The sequence below is a fragment of the Argopecten irradians genome, chromosome 6, assembly GCF_041381155.1.
Source record: "Argopecten irradians isolate NY chromosome 6, Ai_NY, whole genome shotgun sequence".
Taxonomy (NCBI): Eukaryota; Metazoa; Mollusca; class Bivalvia; order Pectinida; family Pectinidae; genus Argopecten; species Argopecten irradians.
This window is the reverse complement of record NC_091139.1, coordinates 3989755-4009573: the sequence shown is the minus strand read 5'-3', so window position 1 is coordinate 4009573 and position 19819 is coordinate 3989755. Positions and strand designations below refer to the sequence as shown.

The 19819-nt window shown below is 34.6% G+C and overlaps 1 protein-coding gene and 1 long non-coding RNA gene across 6 annotated transcripts in view; one reads left to right on the top strand and one right to left on the bottom strand.

Annotated features, from left to right (window-relative positions):
- LOC138324751 (3',5'-cyclic-AMP phosphodiesterase 4C-like) overlaps positions 1-19819 on the bottom strand; it is a 267694-nt gene that overhangs the window by 110345 nt on the left and 137530 nt on the right. The window contains exon 1 of one of the 5 annotated variants that reach the window (XM_069269868.1): positions 8078-8702. The exons of the other annotated variants lie outside the window; for them this stretch is intronic. Coding sequence (XP_069125969.1) covers positions 8078-8382 — 305 coding nt within the window. The 5' untranslated portion in view covers positions 8383-8702. Of the gene's footprint in view, positions 1-8077; positions 8703-19819 lie in introns of those variants that run through there. 5 annotated transcript variants of the gene reach the window in all.
- On the top strand, positions 10090-19805 carry LOC138326236 (uncharacterized). The gene is made up of 3 exons (XR_011208878.1): positions 10090-10525; positions 16718-17079; positions 17361-19805. It is a non-coding gene; the product is annotated as an uncharacterized lncRNA (long non-coding RNA).

Sequence of the window (19819 nt, the reverse complement as noted above, 5' to 3'; positions counted from 1 at the left end):
CATTAATAAGCACCCCTTTGTTAGAATTTTTTAAGCGCCCTGGGTGCTAATTACGGTGATTACGGTATGGGGACCGATTTTCTATACCGATATATAGCATGACAACAGAATGTAGTATTACACGGAAGTTACCAGTCGCCTCTGTAATAATATATATTTATATAGGTACAAACCTATTGTATCAGACACAATAACAAAAGTATTTTGAAACTGATTCTTTATGTGCCCAGTTACAATGGCATTGTTCGAGATATAAAGGTTTCATACAGCGTCCTCCCATGTCATACGTAGATGTTCTTTGATTTTTTAGCCAGTCAGTTCACAAACTATTGAACAGAAATGGTCGGTAGATATCAAATATCTCGCCAACTAAACAAAACTATTTCATTACATAGACAATTGCCACTACCATGCAATGTCAGTCTGGAGTTTTCAACACTTCTGATATTACATAACCATTATCACAAACAGCATTACTCTCTAGCTTTCAAAGCTAGGCTGTCATTTTAAACTTTAATATTCACTTATTATATTGTTATGCTATTTTGTAAAGTTTAATCAATAAATCTACACTTGTAGTTCTTTATTCAAACCATTTATATGAAGGTACTTGTAATGGAATTGTATTTATCTGATCAAAATTAATTCATTTTTCTGTTTTTAATTTACTGACGTACAAATTTGAGGATAAAACTTACAAATCACATGAACATGTATCAGACATCAATTTCCAGAGGCATTTCAATCAATTGTTTCTGTTTTGATCTCGTGATTAACTGTGGGTTGTCTTAACAATCTGCCAGACAGTATGCTTCGTGACGGCTATATACAATGATTGACACAATAAAAAGTAACAAGTTACACGATTAAAATTGTGTACCTAGAGAGTATACAATACCACAATCAGGTCCCTGTTCCCAATTCCTAATGGGCCAGAAGTAAAGATAAAGACTTCATCAACCTGGCCCCAGTTTCACCAACATTCCTGAATTGAATTCATTCCCCCCTGAAGGCACATTTAGATTTTCTAAATCAAAGACTTGACCAGTTCAATATGAAATTTCATGGGTGAATGAGTAAAGGAAATTTATTTATGTGCGACCAATATTACGTAGGTCCAGGTGCTAGTTACGTCATGTTTCAGTGGGAATGTATGACGTCACAATCATACTTTGTAAAAAATATTAAGTTATACAATTCCTAAAATCTCTGCCACACCAAGTATCTTTGAATTCAAATTTCTGGAATCGATTGACCAATGCCTATTAATTTAGCCTGCAAAGATCAATTCGAAATTAATTATACCTGAAATATTTCTGGACGACATATAGATCAAAATTCAAAGTATGATCAAGTGCAATTGAAACTGGCCTTCATCCAAATAGAACAAAAACATTGTGCAATCAAAATGATATGTTGTTTTAATTACAAGCAGGGAAAATGAAAAAACACCACAGAATCCAACAAATTAATGTACAGGAGGCTAAAATTAATATTTTATAGCGCCATGATTGCCAATGTATGGCATGCTGGTAACTCAATATTCATCGTAAATATTCTCAAAACGTTGCAACATGTCTGTTAATTACCGCACTTCTCTCTTGAAAATTTCCACAATCGATTGAACAATTTCATGAAGCAAAGTTGTCAGCTCCTTAATAAACTTGATAATTATATGAGAAATATCAGCAGGGGTACAGAACGTTGCTGGTCCTTCTAATAGTGCTAAAATTACCTGTCTAAGGCATTAACTGAACACTCCCGTTTCACATACTGGCTGAATTCTACGGAGCTGATTTACTTGACATAACCATGCATGGTGCATTACGTAATGCACATGAAGATAAACAATAGGCAATGCACGTTTATACGGATGTAAGAATGTCGTCTTACCGTTATTTACATCTGAAAAACGATACACTACAGATGAATGATAGTTCAGTTCACAAATGTAAATTATCTCCCTTTACCAATAAAAAGTGAAGGAGTAATGACTCACCTTTACATACACACTTTTAGATATTTTTGAAATCTGACCTTTTGGCTAATTATAGGCTTAATGACTTAAATAACAAAGCACTACACATTATCCATGGTTAATTCAGCTAACTACAAATTCCATGAATACTTTGTATAAACATTTTATCTTGTACTTGTATGATCAAACATTACAGTGGTCACTGCATATCGTGTTTATGTAACGGAGGTTGACTGCAAGTTTCAACTTTAGAGAAACATGATAACAACTGCAAAAAATTATTAGAATAACAAGATCTCGTACAAATACGAAACATCTTCCTTTATCTGAAGGAGAAACAATCATCATCCACTTCAAAGATATATCTGATCTCTACCATTCAGCGTTTGATCAATATTTTTTTCAGTAACAATTTCTATGTAAATGCTTGACTTTGTAATGAACTGTGTGTACATACAGACAACACTGTATGACGATATTAAAACCTATAGATTATTGAAGTTCTATGTTTGTGAAGACAATCGGACGTCATAAGGACTAGGCCTGCTTTACCATGAAAAGTTATCCTCTTATTGTTTTTTTATCTGTCTGTCATGTTAGAAAAGACTGAATCATTCGTCACGCAGGCAGGTCGATAGACAGCGAGAAAAATGATTAGAAAGCCTTTTGACTGATTGACGTCTCAACAATCCTAACTGAACTGTACAAATATTGAGTTAAATGGGAGACACAAGCAAAATTGAAATGTTTAAAACCCTTTCTGCTATTGTGTAAAGCTAATGTTTACTGTCAAAGGACTCAATAGTATCAAGGAAATGAAGGAATCCTATATTCAACAAAGAAAAGGCCTATAGAGCCTGTTAGATATTTTAGCCAAAATGTGGTTTTGAAATTTGGGCATTGCAATTGAAAGTGATAATTAACTGACAGGTTAAATTGCTTCCCTTGCCCTCAAGGCCAACAAGTTCAACCTTTAAAATATCATTTGGTGCAGATGCTATTTTGAGTGCTATCTCTATATCAATACATTATTTACGTTGATATAGCTATAGTGCCCATTTTCAGTTCCTGTAATACAGTCCCGGAGCTAGGGGATCAAATCACAACCAGTTTTGAATCCATGACACCTTAGAATGCTGACAATCAGATTTGCTATATTTTTTTACCAACAGATTCTTGAACCCTCCCCCCCCCACCTCCTCCTCCTAACAGAGGACCCTCCCCCCCCACCTTCCCCTCCTAACAGAGGAAACTACAATACACAGGTATCACATATAAAAATGACTTTGATGCACAGGTAAAATCAGAGTGGCAACCATGATACAAATGCGATCATTATACACAGGTGACAACAATACAAGGTACAAGTGTAATAGGCCTCTGATTTGTATACACTAAAGTAAGATTAAGATGAAAGGGTCTTTGTTTACTGAACAGGTTCAGAAAGTCTGTACATATTCATAATAATGTAATTAACATCAATTTATGCACAGACAGAGTATCTCGGGAAACTAAGTAATTTAGGAGAGATAAGAAAATCTTGTTAATGAAAGTGGATATAGGTCAGAGAGCTCTGAGAGGTGAGAAGTGTACCGGTCCACCTGTGAATGTTGACGTCTGGAAGCGGTCCCGATGGTCCGCGATTGGCTAATATTAGGTTTATTTCCGCTGGACTGACGAAACATTAGACCTTGTTACATGTGTATACAATATATATGATTTATTTAAACCATCATGCAATAAACTGCGACCCCATCTGTTGTACCTGAACTCCCCGGAATAAAGCTAATTTGATTTACTCCTGATGTTTGGGTGTATTAATATCAACATCTTTTTTGATATTTAATATATTTATACATACACATACACCTGTTAATTCAATCACATCCAAATTTTTTGAAAAATACAGTAAAAACCTGCCTTAACGACCATTTCTGCATAAAGACCACCTGCTTAATAAGATCACTATCTTAGGATTCAATATGACAAATTTCAACACATTTATAAAGACTACCTCACTACACCGACCATCTCCCCCAGGTTTGACTTTAATACATTAACACACAGACAGGACTTATTAGGTTTATTGTGGTAATACAAAAAGCAATGTATACTATATAGCAATGATGCTAATTCGTTTTTCAGGGCCATGTACATAATTGATAGAGAAGTCCTGCCTTGTCTTGTTTTAGTACACCTTACCACACGAACAACATGAATAATTTAAAAGAAAAGATAACAGGGACAGCCTGTCAGCATTAAAAACGTAGACAAAATTCCCTCTACTATTGACGTCCCAGAGTCACTGTAGATCATATTTCAAAAATCCTCATTTCATGAAAAAGACATATTATGCTAGTCCATATTATCTGTCAATCAGTTCATGTTTCCAAAATCTTCATTTCGTAAGACAGACATGCTCTGCTAATCCATAATCTTTGTAATAGCAGTTCATATTTCTGAAATCTTTATTTCATAATCTTAGACAGACATGCTCTGCTAATCTATATTACATGTCAATGCAATTCATATTTCTGAAATCTTCATTTCATGAGACGGACATGCTGTGCAAATCTATATTTCATATGTAACTGTCACTGCAATTCATATGTCAGAAATCTTCATTTTATGAAATAGACATGTTTCACTAATCTATGTTCTCTGTCAAGGCAGTTCATGTTTCCAAAATCTTTGTTTTATGAAACAGACATATTCTGCTAATCCATATTCTCAGTCTGTAATAAATGTTTTAGAAATCTTTATTTCATGAAATAGACATGCACCACCAATCTATTCAACACCTGGGATGCTCTCATGTTTCAAAATGTAAACAAAGGCATCTTGGAGATAAACTGTCGGGAAGCCAGTATACCTGTCCAAATATTTACAAACCCTACACTTAAACTAAATTTAAAAATAAATGTATTATCTACATCAGAGCATTTTTTCTTTGAGATGAAGATGGTGGTAGTGGGAGATGGTGGTGGTGGTGGTAGTGTGTGTGTGGGGGGGGGGGGGGGGGGGATAGGGGGCAACAGATTGTGATACCAGCTGGCCTAGCCCCAGTGACTTACAAAACATCACATTTAATACACCAGTATCATCCGATCTTTTCTTCTGGGCTCTAAGTGTTTCCTTTTTGTAATTGGACAGTGTGTAAGCCACTGTGTACACATGTTGTTATTTTTTAGCTAACAGATTACACAGGAGAATAATTCAATAGTTATTTATGAATTATTTTAAAAGTTTTTTCGTATTGCATTTCTGAAAATAGTTTTCTTTAAACAAAAATTATTTCAAAGCTCATGATAAAAGTCATCTACTATTGATTTATGTCACATCCAATAAACCTTAAAATATCTTAAAGTTCATGAATATGTTAAATCTTCTCTTCAGAGTTACATTTCAATAAAGCTAACCATTCTTTTTACATCAAGCTCTCTTGTGGCTTTACTCTGGCCTTTCGGGACTCAATTTTATAAAGTACTGACAGCTTAACATCAAATCTCAGAAAATTACAATTCACCAACTAAACTTAAACTTCTCATTTCTAGACTTTCTTTCATGAATTTATAACACTGAGATTTGTTCCATAATTTTATGTAAATGATACAGAAAACTAGAAATGTCTGTCAGATGAAATTCATCCATAGTTCACCCCCCACCTCCCTCCCCTATCCCTTAATATAAAATCAGAACAGGACAAGACAAGATGGACCTCTTCCCCCTACCCCCAAATTCCCAACCCCTACTGCACTTCGTGACATGGCCCTAAAAAGCAAGCTCTTCAAAAACGTTTGCTTGCTGTTAATTTTTTGCAGGCCTTCGGTTCATAGAGTTCCTCTCCATACAGACATTATCTATGCAGTTGAATACATTTATCGCATTATAAATGGCAACCTTTTGATTTATATATTTATACAGGTGCTCTCTTTTGTACAGTAAGGCCGTTTGATTGACATACAATTTTCCAGTAGCACCAGCTAACAAATTAAGTGTAAATGATTGTGTGCTAGCTAGCTATTGGTGTTTATGACCACATGAGGGGCACAAATATTTACACTTAAAAACAATAGCGGTCTACAATGTATACAAACATTTTAATTACTTAACATAACTGTGCTCAGTATAACTCCATACTCACAATAACAATACAAAAAGGACCTATGTAATTAACAAAAGAATTATAATATACTTTTCAGAAAACAATACATTTGAATTGTTCGTAGTTTTAATAGATTTTAAAAAAAGAGTTGAGTGTTTACATTTTTAAATCCTTTTAAAAGCTGTAGGGTCACTTAAGGATCTGCCAAGTTTAGAAGCTAGGTGAAGGAAAACTGGAGTACCCAGAGAAACACCACTGACCTATGGTTAGTGGCCGAAAACTGCTACCAATGGGAAACTTTTGAACTACAGATGGAGGGCTAGAGACAATATAACTGGGCAAACTTTCACAAACATTTCTTAAACTTCAAAATCCTCCATAGGAAAGCAGAACAGTTTTAAAGATGCTCCACCGCTGACAAATGGTATTTTTTTCACTACCAAAAACAGGAGCAGACGATTTAGTATTTTTCTTTAGTTACAAAAGTTACTTACTTTACACTATTACCACTATTGAAAAGTTTGAGCTTCTAATTCAACGTAAAGTTAAAAATATGAACAATAATTAATTGCATCCCGAAAAAATTCCGACGCACTATATCCTTTATGGAATGAAGTACTGATTGCGCATGCACCAAGGGCAAAATAAAAATATTTATATTATTTTTTGTGTTAATTAGACATAAATACACACGATTGAACACCAAAAATTGTTCAAATAATGAATATCATTTATGCTCTGTCGGCGGTGGAGCATCTTTAAGGAAGGCTTCCTCCATATTAACGCCTACGTGTTACTATGGGGATTAAGTTAAGGAAATTCCTTAAAGTTTATTTCAAACTTTAAACTGGGTCCTAGACTTAACTTTGCTACTGTGGTTGAACTAATATGCATTAATCATTTCAACAAATACAATTTTTTAAAACAAAATCATGAATGGTTTTAAATATTGACAAAATACTTGAAACTTTTATTTGCTCTCACAGAAATAGAATTAAAAATTTATAAATCGTTTAATATCCTGTTGTACCATGTGACCTTATGTCTCATACATTTCGTGCTAAACAGTACCCTCCAATACCCTCCCCCGCAGTAGCGATCACAGCATACCCAACTAGAGTACCAGATTTACGTGTACACCGTCACGTTAGGGAGTGGAGCAGCCCCCCCAGGGGCACCTGGCCTTGTATGTCAACCTTCCATAAAACACAACTTTGTAATGATACACAGATTTCCTGACCTTACCACGACCCTAAAATAATAGATCTTTGTCAAATACAGCTGTCTAAATGCATGTTTTTATATCCGGGAGTTTACGTTTTCAGTAGTACATGACTTAAGTCTCAATCAAATAATCTCTATTCACCGTTTGAATCTATTGAAAATATCAATTGAATTTATTCCTAGATTGTTTTTATAAATCTTTTCCTTAAATGTTTCATTTTTAATTTAATTCAATAAAACACTTCAATGATTTGAAATAAAAAAATCCTTTACATTTTTAACTAAAAAAAAAAAAAAAAATCAAGGTGATCTCTTTTGAAGGGAATTTCACAATTCTATTCAAATTGTCTAAAAGTTGGCTGATATTGTGACTTTTGAAATCCGTTTCATTTGCATATAAATATTTTTTTGGATTTAAATTAATTAATTTATCTAATTTAAATTTTTTTTCTTTAAATTAATTATTCATCTATTTTTAATATTTTTTTCTAATTAAAGTTAGTTTTCTTTTCTATATTCGTATAATATTCAGATATCATATTCCCTTTGATATCTGTTCATACAACAGTATGCAAGAATATACAGACTACAAAACCTCTGAGGTTGAGTACGTTTATAACTATTACTTTGATGTATACATCAGGTGTAAATTAAGAAAGATTAATGTACGGTGCATTAATTAAGATATATATCGCCTAAAAGAATATACCCTTTCTCTCATCTTACATAACAGACATTCATCAAAGCAAATACACAAAACACCGATTTACCTGAATACGCGCCCTGTTCCTGGTTCACGCTTCAGTGATAATGAACGTCCCAGACTAAAGAAGGAACTATTTTTTGTTTTAAAGGATCGCGCCCTTGTGACGTTACAGTGTAGATTTTCCAGGGAAGTTTGTCCGATGTGGCCCCTACTATCCGTAAGATCACTCTGGCCCTGCAATAGTTGTTCAATAACACCAACACTTTTCATTGTACTCGAATCCATCTCTGATCCTGAGGAGTTTGTCGGCGGAAAAACGTCATCTAACTCTGAATTTTCTAGGTCATGATAAATCTCCATTCGTCTCATGACTGACTTATTTAACACAGGAACGCACAAAAATTTGATATATTTCAATCAGGTTGTCAGCCAATGTGAAGCCGTTATTCTGTTGTACTGTCCACAGGTCTCTATCAGTAACTTACCCACTGTTATGCACTGTTGTATATACACATTCATTGAACAACACTATACCACGGATGATAGATTTAACCAATACACAACTCTCATCCTCCGAGACTGCAGCACAGTCACGTACTAATTGTAAGATATTAATCCTTAGAAACTTCTTTCTTGAAATTTTAGTGTATAAAGCATCTAGTTGTTTCAGTTCTCACTGGTTAAACCTGACCGTCTGCTTGCTCAGTGTCAGCTCCACAGGGACTGTGATAAGATGTTAGGGCTTTAAGTCAACCGACTCATTAAGATATTCTATATCATTGCTGCCGATAACAATTTGTAAATTCAAATATAAACCAGATATTTCTTCACAAGAAAATTACTAAAGGTTTTTATCAAAATGTCTGCTTCAATTCCTTAGTTAGTTGTAGTCGTCAAGGTGTAAGATTGTAGAACAAATATTGACATATACCTACTGTAGATGTTCCCACGTCAATGTCTCTACTTAAGTCATCCGGTTTTAACATTTCACACTGACTTCTAAAAACATCTCAGGTATCCATTTCATTACAAACACTGTCATGTAGTAAATATCTTCATTAATTGGCAAAATATTCAACAAAGCTCTAACTACTTTCTGTTAAAAAAAACCCTTAATTTACATATCTTGTAAACAGAGAAATCTCTCATTAATTTATCTCCTAAACTGTCAAATTATCTAAAATCTATTTCTGTGTCAAAATATTCAAAAGCTATTTTTATGTCAAAATGTTTAAATATCTTTCTAAATATTGTCAATTGACACTTTTTCTTCAACTTCAACTTCTGGGTTAACTGTAATATTTAATCTATATAATTACCTCCCCTTAATACCATAATTACCTCCCCTTATTTTAATATATCTGATATCTTCAAATTATATCTTCTATAAAAATAGAAAAGGAGCTCTGTATTGTTTACACCTGTTTTTCCCTTATAAAGTGGCATCTATCTTTTACATGTATCTCCTTATATGGCATATCATCCATTTACATGTAGCTTATATGGCGTATCATCCATTTACATGTAGCTCCTTATATGGTGTATCATTCATTTACATGTAGCTCCTTATATGGTGTATCATACATTTACATTTATCTCCTTATATGGCGCATCATCCATTAACATGTAGCTCCCTATATGGCGTATCATCCATTTACATGTAGCTCCTTATATGGCGTATCATCCATTTACATGTATCTCCATAAACGAATGTGTCACTTTTATGTATATGTCTCTAAGTTATACCAATATCTTGTACTTTTCTTGGAATCAATTTTTCCTGATTATATTAATCTCCTAATAATTCATGTCTTAATTGAACAACATCCACTAAAACACTCTAATGGTGAGATATCCCTGATGACACATATTTCTTAATATGTATCTCCTAATAATGCGTATTTCCTAATAACGCGTATCTCCGAGTAACACGTATATCCTAACTAGACAGAAGAGTTATTCAACACTGACGTTCTTTTCAATCCGTACATGTACGATCACTGTGATATATTGAATCAAATGCCTAATTCCTATAGATATTGATTCCAATGATTCTGGGTAGGGCTACAAGTGCGGGGCTGTATGTAACGTTCATGAGAGCCTTTATTCAAGTCTTGCCTTTATTTGTCCGAGCTTTTGCTCGAAATTACTTACATTTGATCAATAAGTAAAATCTGTCGCAATCCTATACATCAACAATAAAAACCATTTACTTTGATCAGGGCAGATAAAATGGGAAAATCTATGCACAGCGGAAATATTTGCAAAGAGAGAATCTTTAACAACCAGTACTTATAATTTCTCCACAGGTAACCTTATCCCCGACGTCATTGGAGGAGACCCTACGTTAGAGCGGAGATTATTTCTGTAAGAAAACACTGACATCATCTAAGGAATCAAAGCACTGAATACCACAGCGTGGCTGTAAGCTTGTGAAGTCATGAGTTTCTTACAGCACCTGATAAACCACGTCTATCGCCATCCTCGAGATTATACCGAAAGTCTCACCAAGGTGATGCACGATACTGTTGGAGTACACATGTAAATAGGTTTTATAGCTAATATAACCAAACAAACCATTAAGTAGATTCTAGAGGCTTCAGATAACGCCAATTTATCTTAGATTTCATGGCAATGAATTCTAAATAGCCATAGATTACAATTCATGAAGTGAAAACAGTATAAATACATCACACGACTAATGCAGGTAATGTTATATATTACATGATATCAATATTTATAGTGCCAAACTAAATATGTTAGATAATTTAATGCTTTGAATCTTACAAATAGGTCTTTATTCCAAACAGTGAAGTTCAGATTTAAGCAAGAAATAACTGTAAGATGTTCATGCGAACATCCATATGAAATCAACACATGACGAGATGGGACGTATCACCAGATGTCATGGGATTGGAACAGACATAAGTATTATTGTATTATAAGTCCACCATTTCCATTGCTCACACATAAAACTAAAGTTTTTTTTAACCTAGTCTTAAAACAGCTATTATGTTTTTATTATTTTTTGGTTTCGACCAGGATGAATTCACTCATTCAACCCTGAAGATGCATTTGAACTCTTCGAATTTAAACATTAAAATAGTTCATCATGCTTTTTCAAGGGGGAATGAGTTGGGCAATACACGGTTATCCTGAAATTTTCTTGTTTATTTTTTTGTTTTTCAAAATATAATTTATTAATTCGATTCCAGTATTCAAGTGTTTAGAATGTTTAGCGTAATTTTGCTAAGAAGACTGAAAACTTTCAATAATACACGGAATTTGGAATGAGCAAGTTTCAGTTGAGATGAAGATCGCTTTAGATATTTGCACTTGGAGTTGAGTTGTTTCAGACTACATTCTATTTGAGTTTTATGAACTCCTTTTTATTACAGAAGTTGACATTGAAATTTGCTCTTCTCACTTTGACATAAGTGTAACATTTCTAGACAGGGTCGATCACCATCGACCAATAGCTCATTTGGTAGAGCACTACGGCTAGTGTTTGGAGGGTCCCAGTTTGAATCCCAGTCTGGCCGTGCATTTTTCAGCTCCAACTACATACATACACTAGAATACAAACCAGATTCAGAAGTTTCTCAAGTTCAGAGCAGACTATTTAAAGATGCACAACAGCAGGTCAATATTCTTCTAGATATTCTTTCAAATATACATGATAATCTATGTATGATATACTGTATTAGATATGATTATGTATGATATATCGTATGTAACAAACACGATATGTACTGGAAATATTGTAATTAATGTATTACAGCAAAGCAGGTCCTTTAACCATCTTTCCTATAACAGAAATGACATAAAATGTCCAATCTGTCCCTGTAAATACTGTGTGTCGCTCTATCTCCAATAAATTACCATTTCTAATGTTTATTAAGTATAAACTTATGAAACAGTTAACATCTGTGTCTGACTTTTTACACCAATCCAGGAAGTCGCTTCTTTCTTGACTATGACAACAAAAGTCTTCCCAAGAAATAACCTAATCCCCCTAAAGAATTCAAGCTTAGTTGTTCAATTATCAATCTTTGTTGACAGACAGCAATTTGTCCAGGAACGCTTTTAGCCTAAATTTCAATATTGTTGAATGGGGCTTTGTTTATTGCAGTTGGCAATTTATTCTAAACGACACTTCTTGTGGCAACTGGATTCAATGTCTGATTTATATTAACTTCTTTTCTTTGGTAATTATCTCCTTTTTATATTCAATGCCTGTTTGGTTTTTCGAGAAGGAATTGTGAAAATGTTGTGTATGTTGCTCTGTCCATGCCACAAAGTTATCAGCTAGTACTTCTCGTGGAACAGTTGATGCAATAAATTGGACGTGTTTGCTGGAATTTTCGTGTAAATTATATATTTACATATATTTGCTGTTTACTATAAGAGTAAATGTGGTATATATCTGTGTATATTTTATCATTCGGATGTGGGCTGGTACCAGGTAATCAGTGTTATAGCTTCAAAGTCAGTAAACCGTTAGAACATATTAGTAACTTGGGGAATCTACAAGGTTCCACTCTGTTACCATCTGTTGTTTTTCATCTCCCTGTCCCGCTGTTTGGAGAAAGGTATCAACCAGTGATCTGCTGGTTCCAATACATACAGACTCAAAACATATAGTCCTCGTACACAGCCAACATAAACCATATCTCTATGATTAGGTAAAGACTAGGATAGTAAATTATCTGGTTGTTTAGGTCGATGTCCTATTAACAGCAAGGGTCATTTAAGGACGTGCTATATTTAGATGGTGGAAAGTTAGAGTACCTGGAGAAAAACCACTGACCAGCGGTCAGTACCTGCAGTCACCTGCCCCACATAATATTTGTCCTATCAACAGTAAGGATCATTTAAGGACGTGCCATGTTTTAGATGAGGGGAAGCAGGAGTACCTGGAGAAAAACTACTAACCTGCAGTCACCTGCCCCACATAATATTTGTCCTATCAACTGTAAGGGTCATTTAAGGACGTGCCATGTTTTAGATGAGGGGAAGCAGGAGTACCTGGAGAAAAACTACTAACCTGCAGTCACCTGCCCCACATAATATTTGAGCTCACAACCCAAAGGTAGAGGGCTTGTGGTACTAGTTATATGTCAGGACATCTTAATCACTCGACCACTTCAGCCCCAAATAGAAAATTGGACATATGTTTAACTTGTAAATTCTATTTGTACACATGCCAAGCCTCGTTCGTGATGCCGCATTGGTCCTAGACCCCCTATTTTGTTGGAATACCTAAGGATGAAAACAGTATATATTCTGTCTGTAGTTATATAGAGAATAATGGCCAGCATACATGAAGTCTAATTGAGGGCCATCTATAGGCAAGCACTAACCACTAGTCTGGACTTCAAAACTAAAGGCAGCCAAAGTGACGTGGATTGCTTGGCCACAAGATCAAATTTTCTGAGCAGACATTTTATTTTTCAGTGGAACACTTTGTACTAGAAGCTTGCCAACTTTCCTGACAGCTCTCATCTACGTTAAGCATTACACGCCTGTCATTTGTAATTTTTGCAGGGCGCCGCGGAGGTTCAAACTTTTACGATCAATAGTAAAATACTAGGAAAACTGGTAATGGAATGCAGATTGAACAATAAACGAGTTTAGACATTTGACAATTGATAAATTTGGAAGTCTTTTTAAAAGTGAAGGTGGATGATTTACTGCTAGTGATGGTGTGATTTGATTTAGTGGTAGACTTTTTATAGAATTTGGTGCTGATTTAAAATATTGTTACCTAGAGGCATTTACCAAGTGTAAGGGAACATCCATTATGAAAAAGACAGAATACAAAGTCTGTTTTACATGTGGGAGATCCTCAAAAATGTTTACTAATGTGTATTACCGTATTTGACCTTATAATCTCTCTCAGCATCACTATAAGAGCACCCCTTCCCAATAATTCCCCCTTTTTAGGCTTCAGTTTCACTTACTTCGAATTAAATGCAGACTGAAAATATGAAAACTGTTGGATTTCTTACTGATTTCTTTTGCAAATTGATTTATGGCTTACTTTGTAGAATAATTACATGAAAGGCTAGTCCAAATTTGTTTCTATTTAGCGCCTTCTAATATGCTTCAATTTTTAAGTTCCCTGGGCACTTATTGGTTTGAATTCGGTTCTTTTTAAACATTGTAAGAGATTTGACGTTCAGTATAAAACGAAGACATTTCTCACCAGGATCAAATGAGGTCAGTTGCCATGTACGTCTTGAAGAACCAGGATACGATAAGTACAGTTGTCTTGATTATTGCCAAATTAGGCTCAAATGAGGACAGCTGTTAAGGGGACATACAATAACCAAGGTTAGATGAGTACAGTATCATTACTGCACTTTCTTTCAGAGTCAGACTTTGTATAGTACAGATGGACACCATTCTGAACAAATACATATGACAAAAGTTCAATTCAATGGTATCTCACTAGAAAAGCTTCAACCAATGCAGCCTAGGTCACTTCTCTTGAGAATGGAGGTCAATGACCCCTTCAGCCATGTCAGTAAAGGTCAAACATCTTTCATGAACCCTTGAGCCATGTCAGTGAAGGTCAAACATCTTCCATGAACCCTTGTGCCATGTCAATGAAGGTCAAACATTTTCCATGAACCCCTGAGCCATGTCAGTGAAGGTCAAACATCTTCCATGAACCCTTGTGCCATGTCAATGAAGGTCAAACATTTTCCATGAACCCCTGAGCCATGTCAGTGAAGGTCAAATATTTTCCATGAACCCTTGAGCCATGTCAGTGAAGGTCAAATATCTTTCATGAACCTTTGAGTAATGTCTATATGCAAAGTTATTTCTGTTAAGAGTGAAGGTCAAATGTTTTTCATGAAACCTATCTTTAGATGTATAATGAAAAACTCTCATTAGAGTTATATGTCTTTATACAATAGAAGATTCTGCTAATAGCACTGTCTGTATGTAGGCAAAGACAATAGCTTCAATGGCTAACTAGGTTTTTACTTTGACTCTGTAATAAACTATACATTGTGTGGGACCATTCCGAAATAACAAATCTAAGGTATACAGGCCAATACCAGATGATCCAAACATTCGGAATCTACAAACAAAACACAAATTATGCTGTTGTTATGCTTGCCTGGCTAATTCAGGGGACAAAACAACTGATTACATCGTGTTTGTAAAGTTAATCTTTAAAAGGATGGAATTACCCTTTTTTGTTTTAAATCAATAGCTCGGTCGTTTGTGAAAGGATCTCCATCGTTATTTACAGCGTCTAGTTTCCCTGTGTCTTCCTGGAACAGTAATTAGCTTACACAATTTCAACGGAAAATCAAAGTCATTTGTGAGTTTGTAGGATCAAGGGTAGTCATTGTCATTCAATTGAGAGAATTAATAGTGACAAGTAAATTCAATTACTCTTCAAATGAGTGAGCGATGTACCAACAGTTGGCCGTGGTAATCGAGTCAAACGACTTTATATGACACTTTAAAAACCCATACTTACGGACTAGCCACCAACTGGCCATGGTGCCAAGTGGAAACTCAGACAATCAGCCTCCATTATCGTATTAAGGATTTCTTGAGAATCCCCAAGGTGATACACACCAAGAAACATTCCGGACTGATTCTTAACAGACTGGATCCCTATAAGGTCTCTCATGACACCGTTTTACCAATTTTCTCTCTTTCTTAACCTCGTATTGAAATTTAATGTCAAAGACAATCCTGAATAGGGCTGTTAACAACATCCATAATCAATGAATCAGCAACAATATATTTAACATAAATACACATTCTTATAGCCATACCAAATTTTCTAGAGGCAAAACTTTTTAAGAAATTGGCAGTAATATTAGCACACATCCAGAGACATAATTTGGATCATTTATGGTACATATTGAAGCTTTCGTGAAGACAATTACTGTTTGTTGGGCATAAATGCTAGTTCTGAAATTGGGACAGAAAATATCTCTATATTCCTCCCTATGAAAGGCATGAAAAGACTGCATAGAAAACTAGTATTGACATCCTTAAGCTGATTTTCTATGAATATTGGACATTCATGTAGATCAAAGCTTTACATGATTTCTAGTCAAACAAGATACATTCCAGTGAAATATAATATCCTACCAATCTGTATGTAGAGCACGATATTAAAACTTTTCTCCATAATGTAGGTCAAAGGTCAAAAGTCATTGTAACCTACAAGTACTATGTTTAAGAGGAAACTGTCTAAAATTTGAGCCAACTTAGTTTTTCAAATTGCAGAATATCATAAGCCTAGCTTAAAGTCTTCTGGTTTATTGATATCTAAAGACCTTGTTTATGGGTCAATGTCATTCATTTGAACAATCCTTTTTATCTTTGTCTATCTCAAACACAGAGCATGAGTACAATTTCTAGATTTGTGCTAGATATACCAAATATTGTATTCAACCTAATAAGCGCCCGTGTCTCTTTAAGTGCCCCTCCCCCTTTTGAGGCCTCATTTCAATAGCCCTGGCAAAAGACCAAACCTGTCAAAACTATACTGTCAGTATAAATTTGCAATAATTTCGTCTTACTTAGCACCTTTTCATATTTTCAATTTTTAAAATGCCCTGAGCGCTTATTGGGTCGAATACGGTAAGTCAGGAATATCTAAATTGTGTTTGGTTTATAACAAAAAGAAACCAACTGGTAACATAAATAATTCTTTGGTTTTCAGGACAAGGAAATAAAACCTCTTTATGCTTGCTGATGTCTAAAACAAAAGTATTCAAAGCAGAGCCATAAACACCCAGCACCTTGAGCTGAGATTCCGTAATTGGCTGGACACAGGTTGGACACAGGCAGTGACCAATTCCCTATTGAGACATCCGATCAGGTCGTACATCAGTAAGAACCCAGCACTGATAAGATTGCCAACCTAGTTTTCATTACTGGACACAGTGGTCAATCAACACTGAATGACCAGCACTACTTCCTCTTCTTTGTAGTTTCTAAAGCCTTAGGTTTTTGGTGGGGTCAAGTTTATTAAGAAGATATCTTGAGGCGTGACCTTGGTTACTCCAACAGCCTTGATAACTGGTCAGTATGTCCAATCGTCACATGATCCCTAAGTTGGATTATATTCCAACCATAATAGGATGATTGGCAACGTTGATTTGCCGAACTGATCAGTGATAAACAAGCTTTAATACGATATAAAGCTAATTAACCTGTCCCGAGATACGCCATTACATTAATGTATCGACCTGCATGTATTTTATCTCACCAATAGTTGCCAATTTTAGTTCCAAGTCTAAACACATGGCCTTTATTAATATTGGTAATCCTGATATGATATTCTGTGCAATTTTCTGCGATAGGACTCCTGATGGCTATATCCATGGTTACTAATACGATTTCAGCGTGGTTATGACATCTAGTCAGAAACATCAACATGGAGTGCTGGGATCATCGAGCAGATGTACTGGACATATACAACATTGTATAGTGACCATCCACTGACCATCCACTGACCAACGGAAATCAGAGATATCAATTTCTTCTTTGATTAGTAATGCATTGAAAGCTTCATACCAAATTAAAGACTGTTTCACTAATTGTGACACATGTGGTATCAGTAGTATTACTTCAGAAAAGTGAGAAGGGAATTTTCAGACACCTAGCAAATCTAGAGAATACAAATAAAATATAAAAATTATCTCAATTTGAAAAAATATAGGCCTTAATCAGCAAAGAAAAAGATAAAAAAAAAGAAAGACCCTTCCTTCAAATAGATACTGAAATATAACGGTTTTCTGAGTGCGATTAATTTTTTCGTAGTTTGCAGGCAATGTAAAACTACTAAAATTAACTGTCATATATGATTTTCAAATACAGGTAAAGTAAGAACCAAACGGACCTCAATCAAGAAAATGAAATTGTTGTGAATGTAAGTTTGTTTGTGGTATGTGAAATTAATTCTGATAGTCACTTGCACCCTCCATGTTTTTTCTGGTACCTAGTTTTAAAGTTTTGGTACAGATACAAAGTTTCCATCCCATCTATACAGTCTCTGTACCTGTGGCCTGTTCGTTATTTCCAGAAGAATCTTAATTAACTCAATTTTTACTTGTCAGAGTATATCAAACTCAACTTGTTCTCCCTAGCATCAACAAGGTGATACAAATTATAAGAGAATTCCAAAAAACACAGCCCCAGTGGGATTCCAATGATTCTAAATAAATACTGTCATTATTCATTGTGGTTTTTTCCTTGATTTCATTTTTTTTTTCCTTTTCTGCCTTTTGCAATCTCTTTAGATAAAGAGAGAAAATGGTATCACAATCTGAACAAATGTTAAACTCAAATTAAAATCAATTTATAGTTCAAGAGTTTTTGAAGTTAAGAAAAAAAAATTATCTAAATATATTTTGAACTTTAAAATCTGTAAAGTTGAACTATTTATAGATTTAGATATAAAGATGATCATTTGGATGGGAGGAGAGGCGTATATGGCTAATTCCACTTGTGTGTAATGACACTCCTTTTTTTAGATGATATTGTAATACTCTCTGGTCATATTATGGTTACAGACATTGGTCATTACAAGGTTTCAGTGATAATGCTAAAGAAGACTTGATAAATGGTGCCATCAAAATTGAAAGGTTTCAACAAAAAGATGTCTATATTTTGTATCTACAAACTGTGAATAGTCTTTGTAAAAAGACTTTTGATGCATTTTTGCCTTTAAATGTGTCAGTATTTAAAAGTACAAAGATAACATTATTCATGATTTTTTTCCCTGCTGGGTTTTGTTATTGACATACACACACTCCGAGCAATAACGTCTAGTAACTTATTCATCCCTAAAATTTCATAATGGACTGGTCTAGCCATTGATTTAGAAGAGTCTAAATGTGTCTCCAGAGGTGATTGAGTTAATGTAGTATAGTTAACATTGACAGGATAATTAAGAGATTCCAAGAAAATTAAGGCTTGAAAAAAAGAAGTTTGTAGGAGAAACATGAGAATCTGGATCCACCAATCAGAGTCTGAGGCAGCCGTCTTGAATGCTTGATCTGATAAAAACATGTAAGATGCTTTACATCATGATATGAACAATTCAACATCCGCAAATATTGATAATTTTATATAAAGATGGAACAAATTTGAATACAACTTGATGATCCAGTTACACAATGGTGTACCTAATACTATCTGACACCTTAAGATAAGATTTTCAAACCATCATTCTCCAGAGGACGTTATGAGTATAGATAAAGATTTCGATGTCTTTTTGTAAATGAATAAAACAGCAAATATTGACAGTGCAATAATCCGTGTTTGTAATGTTTTATTTTGACTATGGACTGATGTAAATTAGCTGATCTTCATCGTTGATGTGTAGTTACAGCTATAAACAGATAGTGTAACTTGTTAAGTCGACATGTCCACTTCAGATAACCTTGTAAACAAGCGTTTATCTTCCTAATATAGTCAATCAATATATGACAATCATGTCTGGTAATTATCATAAAGCTTGTAGATGACAGGTGTTACTCAAAAGTTTACAATATTTATAGATTTTCTAGTGCTACCATCATTATAATAGATAATCGATCCGATTCAATTACTGTCTGTCCATTTTGCACACTCCACCTGTCCAAAATCTCGAACCTCATCTGATCTCGCATAACTCATGTGATCAAGGTGTCTGAAAACCAAAAATATTCTGATACATTTTCACTAACAAGTATATGTGACCCCTTCCTCATCCTAGACAAACAGGGCGATTTACCCCCTACCTCAAATTCAGTTATAGGTATATTTACCCAATCCT